Here is a 13,527-nt window from a genome sequence, read left to right as displayed (position 1 = left end):
CTTCAGCTCCACTGACCCTTTTCTACTTTCAGAAAGAAAACACACCTAAATCAGGAACCATGCCCTTCCCACATGTACCTTTTTGCTGACCACTATCAAAATCTAGAATAATAACTATAGAACCCCTTTAACACTTTCTTAGACTTAGTTTAACCCTCAGATCATATAGAATCTTACAGCTTTAAAAGTCGAAGGGATCATAGAGATTATCTAGACAGATAAGAAAAAAGAGGCTCACAGAAGTTCTGAGTTTCTTTTCCCATCATAAAATAGTACCCTACATTTATATAGAACTTCGTGGTTTTTGATGTACTCTAAACTTCTTTTATTCTTTGCTTTGAGTTTCACACTACCCTGATAGGTGGTCAAAACAGTATTATTCCTACTTTACAGATAAAGAAACAATCTCAGATTAAGTGCTTGGGCTGTATTCCAATTCTTTTAACCCATAATTCTAGTATAGTTTATCACTAGTCCAGCTATTCTTAAACGCTACTTACCTCAAAGTATTTTGTTTCACTTGTAAATTCATTTTGGAGTAACTGGGCTATAATGGTTTCTGCTCTGGGTCCTAAAACCTCTACTATGATCTTCTTTGTTCATTAGAGATAACCTCTCTTTGTTTATCTTTGCTTTTCTGCCTCCAGGATGCTCAAAGTACTCAGCATCTCATAGCTAGCCAAGTCCAAAGCAACCACTTCCCTCTCCATGTTCCTTCTTGTCTTTCGGCTAGCTGAGTGCCAGGAAGGAAGGTCAGCTGCTTCCCAGAGTAGGGACTTGCTTATAACACGCCACACATACTCAGGGTGGCACAGGGTTGTGTAGTACTAACCCTCCTTTAATTATTAGATAATTGTTGCCCATTAGAGTATCTGTTACATCAGTGAGAGTCAAACTACTAATCTTTTAATTTATTAAGGAAAAAACCTTCCAGTCTTCATTATAGATTTTCTTCACTGCATGTATCCATAATATTTCCCTTGTTATTTGTGGGCCTACATGCATGTAGAATGCTTAGGAAAGCAGGATGTCGTTGTGTGTGAGAGTCCTGACTGACCATGGATCCTTTCACTTTCCCTGTTTTTGTGAAGCTCTCACTGGATGGTGGCTCTGGCCTTTATACTCAGATGCAAATCTGCAGGCACTGATTTTTTCCATTCTTGCCTTCTGTGTGGTGCATTTTAGGGCACTTTTAACGTCACAGCAAATCTTGCTTTTCAGTAGAGCCGTAGCTCCCAAAACAAATTAAGAAATGCCAGGTCATTTCCTCACCTCTCCGCTGAGTGGGGAAAGCGTAAGAGCATCCCTTGAATCCTGTCCTTTACTCTTTAGACTCCATTTACTGCCACACTCTGGCAGTGAAAGAAGAATTCATTTTCTCTCTGTCTCAGAATCAACAGAATAAGGTATTTGCAGGGATAAGTGAACAATCTCTGGGATAATGGCTGGATTAAGACATTTCTATATCGATATACTTGCCATAAGCCTTGAGCATCTCCTTTACAGTTTATTAGATTCCGTGATCTTGGGAGAAGTACTAAGCAAATATTTAAAATATGTGCTTAGAACAAACATTCAGGAACCTCTGATTTATAGGAGTAAATATAAAATATAACAAATGTGATCTATTCTCCAGAAAAAAAAGTCTGGGAGATTATTGGGACCCATTTGAGTCTCTTCCTCTATATTAAATGGGAATAATAATGAGACTGGCTCCCAAATTTTAAGTGACTGTTTATCTTTGGATGATGGAAATACAGGTGATTTTTTTTTTTTAACTTTAAAAGTACTTTTCTATTATTTTAAAGTTTCATGTAATGAACATATATTGTTTTTAAAGTTAGATTTTAAAGGTTTCTCAAAAATAAGAATTTTTTAGGAAGTAAGTACACATATATAGCTTAATCCAGCATCTCAGTACAAAAAGGTGTATTCACAAGAAATTTTATTTTTTAGAATAAAGTTACCTACGTTGTTATAATTCCCCTAAAATCCAGTCACATACAGTGAGATTGATTGTTTGCTGTTGGCATGATAGACCCTACTGAGTCAGCCTCTTAGGAAGTGAGGCAGCTTCAATGTCTCATTTCTTTTGAAAATCATTGGAAGGAAAAAACAAGGTTTCCTTCCCACATTCAAATTTAGCCAGGAAAGCCCTTTTTAAATGGAATATTTTATTTTTTCCTATTTTTACTCTTTTCTCCCTCTGCCCCAAGAGATAAACATTCTAGACTATAAATGAGTGACAGTTGCTAAGCTTGGGCAGTGGCAGATTGCAATAGATAGAAGGTAGAAGGATAAGGAAGCCAGGTAGCCCCTTAGCACCTCCTGAATTGGATTCACCTGTGTACTGTCACATTTGGGTCTTTTTTTGCTCTCATAAATACTTTTTTTTACCTAGGGAGTCCAGAATTTGGCTCTATTGCACATGAGAAACCCAAATCTGTAGGCAAAATAGACCTAACCACTCTAGCACACATGTGTCCCTGATAACTCAACCTTTACATTCTCGGCCTCTTCATATTCCCATTGGATAGAAGTACAAAGGGCCAAGACACCTTGTTTGGAAGAGGTGGGTGATGCCCATTTTCATAACCAACCAGTAAATATTTACTCTCTTAATATGTTTGTGGTTGTGCTATTTCTTGTAACCAAAGCTGATGCAAAGGTATTTTATATACATTATTGCCTCTAGTAATATCTGTGTTGTCAGCATCACATCAGAAGTTGATTTTAGCTCAGTTAACAGAAGTTGAACACTTTAGCCTCTTAGATTCTTTCAAACTGACCTAAAATTATCTTCTTTGAATGATTAAAAGTTCATACGGTTGAGAACTAGGCTTTAGAAGAGAAGCACTAGGATTTTTTCCCAAATGATGATCTACACATTGAAATGTTAAAGTTTGAGAAGTAAATTCACTTACAAAGGGAAGTCACCATTCATTCACTTAATACGTCATCTAGAACATGTGGTTGTTTTATTTTCACTTGTCCTTTCTTTCTAGCTCTTGAGTACAGAAATAAAGTGGCAATTAAATTAACTAAGAGTAAATTAAAATGGAAAATTGGAAGATTAAAATAACACCCTTTCACGATATTTTGTCAAGGTAAACTAGCAGATTATAGTCTTACGAATAACTCATATGGAACATTCTAAGATGGAAACCACATCAGAACTACCCCTCTATCCACCCCCCCAAAAGAAATCTAAATAAATTTACTTCTGATCTTAGCCATCGTGAGGTAGGAGGTTAATTTGTGATCACATTGTAGAAGGAGGAAAGACTTTGTGCTTTTATTAAATATTAGATATAGAAATTTTATGTTGAAACTAGATTATAATTCAATCTGTGGTGCTGAAAAGATGATTGTTCTTTATAATACATGAAATTCTCAAAGTATTTTTCACCAAAGTCATTCTCCTAAATAGACAAGGTAAAATATCAAAGGAGGTATGGTTTAATGTAACAAAATAGTCTCTGTGAATTTTTAAAACAGTTGCATCGTCTTTCAGCCTTACAATTAAAATGCTTGATGAGGATGATTTTTTATTTTGGCCTACTTTACTTTCTTCCTCCTTGGAGTTCATACCAGTGCTAAGATCCGTATCAAAGTGGCCCTCATCCCTTCTGCCTGTGATTTTTGCAGTTTTCTCTTGCTAACTTTATTCCCTGCCTCCCTGGGACCCATTCAAGAACTAAACCGTTCTGTGTGTGCTGAAACCCAGACATGCCAACCCCTAGCAATTACTGCTCTCTCTGCAATATGAAACATTGGAAGCTGTTTTCGGTAACAACTGAGTTTTAGTTAATTCAGTTGACTTGCCGTAAAGCTGATGTCTTTGTTTTTCTGTTGTGAAAAAAGTACATTAATTAAATTTTGTTTATTATATCTATTATCTACTATCTCTAAGAAATTACAAACCAGAAGTTATGAAGTTTTAACCGAGGTGTCAAAAATCCATCTTTCTTCATATAAAGTGTATTTGTTTTGGATACAAAGCAATATAGAGACTCTTATAATCATTTTGATTAACATCAAAGACTCTTGAATCTTCCAGCTTCTCCTAATAAAGTCCCTGTTTCAGTTTTTCTTTTTCTGTTCTCCTTGTAGTGGACATTTGGGAGCAATAAAAATAAGAAGAAAGGAAAGGCCAGAAAAATAGAGAAAAAAGGAGCCATGAAGAAACAAGCCAATAAAACTGCTTCCTCAGGCAGTTCGGACAAAGACAGTTCAGCTGAGAGCTCAGCCCCTGAGGAAGGTGAGCCAAGCAGCCCAAACCCTGGGAGAGAACTACTCTTGTCAGTTGAAGATGCAAGATCATATATGGAAGGGAAAGGTGCCTGCATTACAGCAGTCCATAACCTTTTCACTGGGCCTTCGAGAGTCTGAATGAAGCAAGAAAGATCTATGCAATTCCAAAGGATTAGTGAGGCCCCTGAAACCCATCCAGGAAACTCATGTTGAGTGCCTACATTAGATTCTCAACTCACTTTACCCTGAGTACCTTTCCTTCCCTTTTTCTTCGTTGTGCATGGTCTGACTGAAGAGGAAAATTCTTGAACCAGATACAAAAGTTAGTAAAAAATGTTCTTATTATGAACTCACTAAACAGTTTAATGACACATCAAAACATTGATTTTTTTTAAAATACCAATTGATATATGTAGAAGAAAAGATAGAAAAATCACCATTTTTCAACCATCGTAGTAATAATTGTTTTACTTAATAATTATCAACGTATGTTAAAACCATTGGATTAGAATTTGTTGGGGAACAAGATGTTCCCCAACTTACTTACTATCTACAAAGGAGAAAAAAAGTGCCTTTACAAAGGAAAAATCTGGAGGATACTGTCTTAACAAAAAAAAAAATCCAAATTACTATCTCTAGTAATAGAACAAACAGATGTCAGGTGCTTCCTGATATAATACTTTGAAAAGGACATAATAACTTAGGTAGTATTCTTTCCAGAAATTCATAACCTGAATACTTGATGAAACCAACCAACCCGAATTGAGGACATTTGATACTGTGGCTGTTTAAATTTGAATTAATTAAAATTAAAAATTGAGTGTCTCAGTCAGTTGCACTAGCCACACTTCAGTCGCTCAGTAGCCGCATGTAGCAGCTACTGTTCAGATAGAGAATATTTTTATCATCACCTCACAAAGTTCTATTAGATAATTTTGGAGCTTATACTCTTCACAAATCCAGTGGCATGAAAGACAAAACTTAAAGATTACGGGGCGGGGCGGAAGATTACAGGGTAGTAGACATAGTAACCAAATGCAATGTATATTCCTAGATTGGGCCCTTCTTTGGCTGGAAAGTGGCTATAAAGGACTGTGTTAGATCGATTGGTAAGATTTGAATATAGACTATGTCAGTAATGGCATTACATCAGTGTTAAACTTCCTGAATTTGTTAATTGTATAATTGGTTATGTAATGAACTGTCATTTTTAGGAGAAGTTATTAGGGGTGAAGGGTCACAATCTCTGCAACTTACTCTCAGTTCCGCAAAATAAATAATAAAAATATATACATTATTTTATATATGTAGACAGAAAGTAAATTGGCAGCGTTAACAGTGGGTGAACTTAAGTGAAAGGTGTATGGAAGTCAGCTCTTTCAGCATTTTTCTTTAGATCTGCAATTTTTTTCAAAATAAAAAAGTTAAATTAAAAACATGCTGTTTTTTTTTAGTGCACCCTAATTTTGCCTAGCCTGTGTTTGCATTTGCCAAAGGCAGACCAAGGACTATTCCTAAGGGAGCTGAGAGAGCTATATGCCGCTTTACTTAGGAGCGCCAAGGAGTAATGATTATCAATGCTCAGGCGTCACCTGTGGCCTCCGTCTCCAGTCTCCACTAGCAGAGCCTAATTTTGTGTTTGGCCTTTGTTGCAGGCGAAGTGTCAGATTCTGACAGCAATACCTCCTCCTCCAGTTCAGATTCAGACTCTTCCTCGGAAGATGAAGAGTTCCATGATGGCTATGGAGAAGACCTCATGGGAGATGAAGAAGACAGGGCTCGCCTAGAACAGATGACAGAGAAGGAGAGAGAGCAAGAACTGTTCAACCGCATAGAGAAGAGGGAGGTGTTGAAAAGAAGGTAAGATCGTAGTTCCTTAATGGTAATAAAATAATTTTCAAAAGTTCACATTTGGAGTGCTATCTCCACAGGATTTAAGACTTGGAATTTCTCATCACTATTTACGAATTAGGTATCTCACTATCGTTCCAGCATGGTTTTTGTATTTTTAAAGAAAAAACTCAAATGTTATATTGCTTTTTTGATATTCGGAAGCTGCTTCAGTATTCTGAATTCTTTTGCCATATATAAATGGCAAAAGTTCTTCCTTATCTCCTAACATAATTTCAAGGTAAAAATAAACTTAGCTTTTGTTTCAGGAAATAAAATAGTCCTCAGAACTAGGCTCCTTCCCCTACCTACCTGTTATCGTAAAAGAAAAATAGAAGCATTTCTTTGGCAGCAGTTAGTTCCATTTCATCTGGGAGCCTGTTTGTCCCTTCTGGAGACCATACTAAGTATGGTGAGTTATCCTAGAAAAGAATGTTTGGCTTTTAGTCAGAAGCAAGTAATAGACATTTGTTTGCAGTGTGAATGCTTCTAAGGTTACCTGTATTGGAACAAACAGGACTTAAGAAACTGTGTCAGAGTTGCCAGATGGTTAGGGATGACTTCTAAAATGTGTGTTCTTGAACTGTGGAGAGCATAACAGGAGGTTCTTATTATATAAGGCCAGTAGGCCTCCCATGATTAAATCACAGAGTAGCTCAAGAGTAATGGGTGGCTTATCTTAGGCTTGATTTTTATAATTTTCACCTTATGTGAAACAGTCGACTGATTCAGTGACCTTTTTTGGTGACTGGAAGAACGTTTACAGTGATAATAATTAAGACAAGTTCGGAGCCATTCACAGAAAATTGAGATTTTTTTTCATAGCTCATTCGTTCAGCTGCAAGGCAGTACAGTAGAGTAACTCAGAAATTGCCTCCATTTTTTCCACTTAATAAAGGTCTTATATAGATCTTATTTAATCATAATAATGATCTTTTTACGTAAACACCATTAGCATCCCATTTTATAGCCAGCAGCACCAGTAGTGGGATGTCATTTTCAGTTGTTAGATCCTTTACCTGTTTTCAGGCTGCCTCTTTTTTTTTTTTTTAAGGTGAAGGCAGGTGGCTTAAAAGATAGCTTGGTTACCAAAAGAGCACTGACATTTTCAGTCAGACGGTCTACCTTAAGTCAGACTTGCTGTCCAGGTGATCCAAATTAGTCACTTTCCCTCTTCCTGCCTTAGCTGCCTCCTTGGGGATTGTAAGCCTTGAGCGAAATGATACATATAAGAACATTATGTAAATATAAGCTGTTATTAACTTTTAAAATAATTTGATTGAGATATATTTTACATACCATAGAGTCCACCCATTTAAAATGTACAGCTAAATAGTTTTTATATTTTCACAAAGTTGAGTAACCATCACCACAGTTTATTTCAGAACATTTTCATCACCCCAGAAAGAAATCTTGTACTCGTTGGTATTCATTTCTCTATTTCCTCCCAAGCTTCCCAGCCCTAGGCAACCACTAATCTACTTTCTGTCTCTAGAGATTTGCCTATTTCTGGACATTTCAGCTAAATGGAATCATACATATAGTCTTTTGTGACTGGCTTCTTTTACTTAGCAATTTTTTAAGTTTATCCATGTAGCATATATTAGTGCTTCATTCCTTTTTATGACTGAATAATATTCCATTGTATATATATCACATTTTGTTTATCCATTCATCTGTTGATAAACATTTGAGTTGTTTTCACTTATTTGCTGAATAGTGCTAATATGAACATTCATGTACAAATATTTGAGTACCTATTTTCAGTTCTTTTGAATGTATGCCTATGAGTGGAATTGCTGGGTCATATAGTAATTTATGTTTAACTTTTTGAGAAACCATCAAACTGTTTCCATAGCCCCTGCTCCATTTTATATTCCCACCAGCAATGTATAAAAGTTCCAGTTTCTCCACATCCTTGCCAACACTTATTTTCTCTTTTTTTTTTAATTTAATTTTTTTAGACGAGGCAACCCTTGGTTGACCTCACAGATTGCAAGGACCTTGTCAGTTTACAATCCCTTATTTTTTATTTTTTACGCCTACAGCACCTGGTCTCTTTTTTTGATAATAGCTATCCCTGATGGATGTAAAGTATAACTCATTGTGATTTTGACTTGCATTTTCCTGTTGACTAATGATGTTGAGCATATTTTCATGTCCTTATTGGCCATTTATATATCTTTGGAGAAATGTCCAAGTCCTTTGCCCATTTTTTAACTGGGTTACTTGTCTTTTTGTTACTGAGTTGTAAGAGTTCTTTATATAATCTCGTTACTAGACTCTTATCAGATACATGATTTGCAAGTATTTCCTCCTATTCTGTAGGTTGTATTTTTCACTCTCTTGATAGTGTTGTTTGATGCACCCAATTTTTTAATATTGATGAAGTACAATTTTTTTTTTCTTGCACAAGCTTTTGATATTAGATCTAAGAATCTATTGCCAAATTCAGGGTCATGGAGATTTACCCCTATGTTTTCTTGTAAGCTCATATATTTAGGTCATTGATATCTATTTTGAGGTCATTTTTATAAGTGGAATAAGGTAGGGTTCCATCTTTATTCTTTTGCATGTAGATATTCAGTTGTCCCAGTACCACTTGTTGAAGAGACTATTCTTTCTCCAGTCTTGGCACTGTTGTCAAAAATCGATTAGCCATAGATATATGGGTTTATTTGTTGACTCTCAGTTCTCTCCCCTTGATCTATGTATATGTCTCTCATGCCAGTACCATACTGTTTTGATTATTGTAGCTAATAGTCAGTTTTTATTGGGAAGTGTGAGTCCTCTAACTTCTTTTTCAAAATTGTTTTGTTTCTATGGAGACCTTTGCATTCCCATATGAGTTTTGATATCAGATTGTCAGTTTCTACATAAAAAAAAGTAGCTGGGCTTTTTATAGGTATTGTCTTGAATCTGTAGATCACATTTGGGAGTATTTTCATCTTAAAACTTGTCTTTCAGTCCATGAACATGGTGTCTTTTACTTCTCTAGGTATTTTTTTAATTTCTTTCAACAATGTTTGACTTTTTTGTTGTAAAAGTTTAGCACTTGTTGACTTTATTCTTAAATATTTTATTCTTTTGGGTGCTGTTGTAAATGGAATTGTTTTCTTGGTTAATTTCAAATCATTCACTGCAGGTATATAGAAGTAATATGAATTTTTCTCTGTTAGTCTTGTACCCTGCAGCCATATTGAGCTCATTTATTAGTTTTGATAGTTTATAGTGGCTTTCTTAAGATTTTCTATATATAAGGTCACGTAATCTGCAAAAAGAGATTAATTTTACTTCTTTCTTTCCGATATGGATTATTTTCTTTATTTTTCTTTTCTTCCAGTACCATGTTGAATAGAAATGGTGAGAGGATACATCCTTGTCTTGTTTCTGATCTTAAGGGGGAAAGCATTCAGTCTTTCATCATTAAGTATTGTTAGCTGTGGATTTTTTTATAGATGTCTTTCTTTGAGTTTGAAGCAGTTCCCTTCTGCTTAGTTTGTTGAGAGTTTTTATCAAGACAAGTGTTGGATTTTGTTAAATGCTTTTTCTGTGTCGAGGCAGTGATCATGTGGGTTTTGTACTTTATTACATTAATATGGCATATTACAATGACTGATTTTCTTATATTGGACTGACCTTGCATTTCTGAGATAAATCCTACTTCGTCATGGTGTATCATGGTGTATCACCTTTTTATAAGTTGCTGGACTCAATTCACTACTGTTTTGTTGCTTTTTACATCAGTATTTGTAAGAGATATTGGTCTGTACTTTTCTGTTCTTGTGATGTCATTGTCTGGTTTTGGTATCAGAACAATATTGGCTTCATAGAATGAATTGAGATTGTTTCCTTCTCTTTTGTTTTCTGGAAGTTTGCGAGGACTTAGTATCAATTCTTTAAGTATTTGGTGGAATTCTCCAAGAAAGCCATCTGGGCCTGAGCTTTTATTTGTGGAAAGTTTTTAAATTACTAATTCAATCTCTTATAGGTTTATTCATATTTTTCTATTTCTTCTTGAGTCAAATTTGGTACTTTGTGACTTTCTAGAGATTTTTCCATTCCTTCTAAGTTACCTAACTTGTTGCCATACCATTGTTTATAGTATTTTCTGTGAACTTTTTTATTCCTGTAAGATTGCTGTTGATGTCTCCTTTTTCATACCTGATTTTTGTAATTTGAGTCATCTTTCTTTTTTTCTTGGTCAGTCTAGCCAAGACTGTTTTTCTATTCTGTGTTTCATTAATTTCTGTTCTTATTCTTCTGTTTGTTTTACATTTAGTTTGCTCTTATTTTTCTCCTGTCTTAAGGTAGAGGTTAAGTTATTGATTTGAAATGTCTTTTTTAACATAGGCATTTACAGTTATACATTTCCCTTTAGGCACTGCTTTAGCTACATCATGTAAGTTTTAATATGTTGTGTATTCATTTTCAGTCATCTCAGATTACTTTCTAATCTCCTTTGTGATTTCTTCTTTGACACATTGGATATTTAAGAATGTGTTGTTGAATTATTTTAAGAAGGAATAAATTCATAACAGTATACTCCATCTCACATTATAAAAGTACATTAACAACCTTAATGAATGAAAAGGACATAAAAAAATTAAGAACTAAGTAAAAAATTTGGCTCTTGAGGTTATTTTTAGAATGTTATGGTTAGAGTTTAATGTTTATTATATTCCTTTATCCTATCCATAAATTCCTTAAATTCACATAAAAATAGTTTTATTTCATAAAATCCTGATTTTTATTATAGAGAGGGAGCCTAGATTCCATTTGTTTAAGAGAATAGCATATTTATCCACAAGTTTGCTGGGAGGGGGCATGTTTCACAATGAAGAAAGGTAGAAAACAGTCTGATTCAAATACAACCTTTGTCTTGACCGCCTTAAAAATGTGACAGTGGCTCTCCGTGGCTTCATTCTATTTCTAAATGAACACCAGTGGAGTTGATTTTTAAATCAACTATTTTCTTCTACTGTGTGAAGGTTGAGGAAGAGCTGTGTGTTACCAATAGGATTACAGTAGTATCCTGAATATTTTCTCTCATTTTAAGGCTAGTCCAAGTTAATGCTTTTAAGTACTTTTGGTATACTTATTTTTAATATTTTTATGGTACTTATACATTGGAGTTTCTTGCAGGAAGCCAAAATGTTTATTAACTCCTTTCTCCTGCTTGCTTTCTCCTAATAGAAATCAGTCTTTACAGATATTTCATTGCCACTTAAAAACTAAACAAATATCTTTTAACCAGATTCGAAATCAAGAAAAAACTAAAAACAGCCAAAAAGAAAGAAAAGAAAGAAAAAAAGAAAAAGCAAGAAGAAGAGCAGGAAAAGAAAAAGCTGACACAGATTCAAGAATCTCAGGTAGGAGACTCAGTGGTCTTCATTATCCAAAGAGTAAAACCTCTGTTGAGAGAGGGAGAAGGGAGAGAGGAGAGGAAGAGTTTGCACATAAATTTATATAAAAGATGAGTTCATATTAATCACCCTAGGTTAGTTAGTGCAAGATTGTTGTTTGTTGTCTTCTTTTTCTAGGTTTCATTAATCTCTGGACATATCATTTCACTATTAGCTGCTATGATTAACTCCTTAAGAATTCTTCACTCAAGTCTGCATTTAAAAGGCAGCCCATTGATGTGAGCAGCTCTTAAGGGAAAGTTAGTAAACATCCTGTCCCAGGTAGCTAGATTGGTTAAGTATACTCAGGTGTATGTCATCCTGGAGATGGTAGTAAAAGTAGCTGGGAAAATTAGTCATGTCTTTATTCATCGCAAAAAGCTTTGTGGACAATATCAACAAATACTAGCTATGATCTATATGTCCTTCCTGAAAATGCTTATTCTTAAAATTCTTAGGCTTTCCTTTTATTAGGCAGGTAAGGCAGGGGCTGACTTTACTGCTCTATCCTTTTTGTCCACAAGAGGATGCTCTGTCCCTTTAAACAAGTTTCAGTTTCTGCAGCCAATATAGATCCACAGTGAGGAACTGAATGATTGATTGTTGGGTGTAGAAAGTTATATCATCAGCAGCTGGTAAAAAGAACCATCCTACATTATCTTTTCCTTCCCAGGTAACATCCCACAACAAGGAACGGCGTTCCAAACGGGATGAGAAACTAGATAAAAAATCTCAAGCCATGGAGGAGCTAAAAGCAGAGCGAGAAAAACGAAAGAACAGAACAGGTGAGCGGGGTTGGTGGGGGGTGGGGGAGAATGGCTATGTTGTATCTTTGATCACGTGGTTTGACTTTCTGGGGCCTAGTTTTACTTTATCCATTTTTTAGATCTTTATTATGGGAAATTCCAAACACAAAATATAGTGTAATTTGTAGTCAAAGCTAGAGAATTGAACAAATTGGAATTTGTTCTGTTTCTACTTTGTTTATTGGTTTTGGGGAAGGGTAAGTTTTAGGTGATGGTATATACTACCACCATGAGACACATAATATATGCTTGTCTCTCATTTTGTGACACTACCAGTTCTCACTTAGCTTTTACCACAAAACTGCCCGATACTCAGATAAACAGTTATTTGTTTCTGCTCGTGCATTTGCAGTTCAGCTGGAATTATTCCCTAGCTACAGGTTAGGACCAGGTCTGTTCCGCCTGTCTCTCTCCTTCCTCAGACCAGTATACCCAGAACACATTCTTCTCATGGTGATGGCAAAAGAATAGTAGGGACAAGCAGAAACATGAGACATCTCTTAAGGCCTAGACTTGGAATTGGCCATTTCAGGTGTGTGCTCTTTCCATTGGCAAGTCATATGATCAAGCCCAACACTAATGACTAGGGTGAACTACTGAGTCACATGGTAAAGGGCATGGGTGCAGAGAAGGTGAAGAATTGTTAATGGTAATATTTCTGTTCCAGCAGCCACTGATAATTATCACCTAGATCATTTAATTCATTATGAATTACAATCCGGTCATAGTCTAATCTATCATTCTTTCTTCATTTATTATATGATTTACTTCTATAAAGGGAGACTTTTCATCAGTTATTTAATTAGCACCATAGACATTTTATATTTTAAAAAAGGCAGAATAAACGCTTGTTTTTTTTTCACTAGTTTTCAAAAGAATGAGATAGTTCCTTAACTTCCAAAAGTAATCAGTAAGGTTTTTTTGTTTATTTTGAATATTCTTGTGAACTCATGGATTTTTAAATACTTTATATATTTTAATTCATTGCAGTTATTATTATTATTGAGACTCATAATGTCCCATCTTTAACCAGTCGTAGCCCAAGTCCTTTAGACATGAGACACCAGTCGTCTTTAACAGCTTTTTGCTTTCTGGATTTGGAATCAGCCATTTCTTCAAGGAATCCTGGTTCCTTTTTTATGATAAATTGTATTTAGACACCATAGTCTAGA

General features: G+C 35.2%; 1 protein-coding gene across 2 annotated transcripts in view; it reads left to right on the top strand.

The window, feature by feature from the left end:
* The window catches only part of RTF1 (RTF1 homolog, Paf1/RNA polymerase II complex component), a 41,572-nt gene that overhangs the window by 16,026 nt on the left and 12,019 nt on the right, over positions 1-13,527 (top strand). For both annotated transcript variants that reach the window (XM_039843829.1, XM_039843830.1), the window contains exons 3-6: positions 4,114-4,261; positions 5,910-6,114; positions 11,402-11,516; positions 12,223-12,334. In XM_039843829.1, the coding sequence (XP_039699763.1) occupies positions 4,114-4,261; positions 5,910-6,114; positions 11,402-11,516; positions 12,223-12,334 (580 nt within the window). The remainder of the gene's footprint in view (positions 1-4,113; positions 4,262-5,909; positions 6,115-11,401; positions 11,517-12,222; positions 12,335-13,527) is intronic.

The sequence above is a fragment of the Pteropus medius genome, unplaced genomic scaffold (genome assembly GCF_902729225.1).
Source record: "Pteropus medius unplaced genomic scaffold, Ma_sr-lr_union100, whole genome shotgun sequence".
NCBI classification, from domain to species: domain Eukaryota; kingdom Metazoa; phylum Chordata; class Mammalia; order Chiroptera; family Pteropodidae; genus Pteropus; species Pteropus medius.
This window is presented reverse-complemented; position numbering and strand designations above follow the sequence as displayed.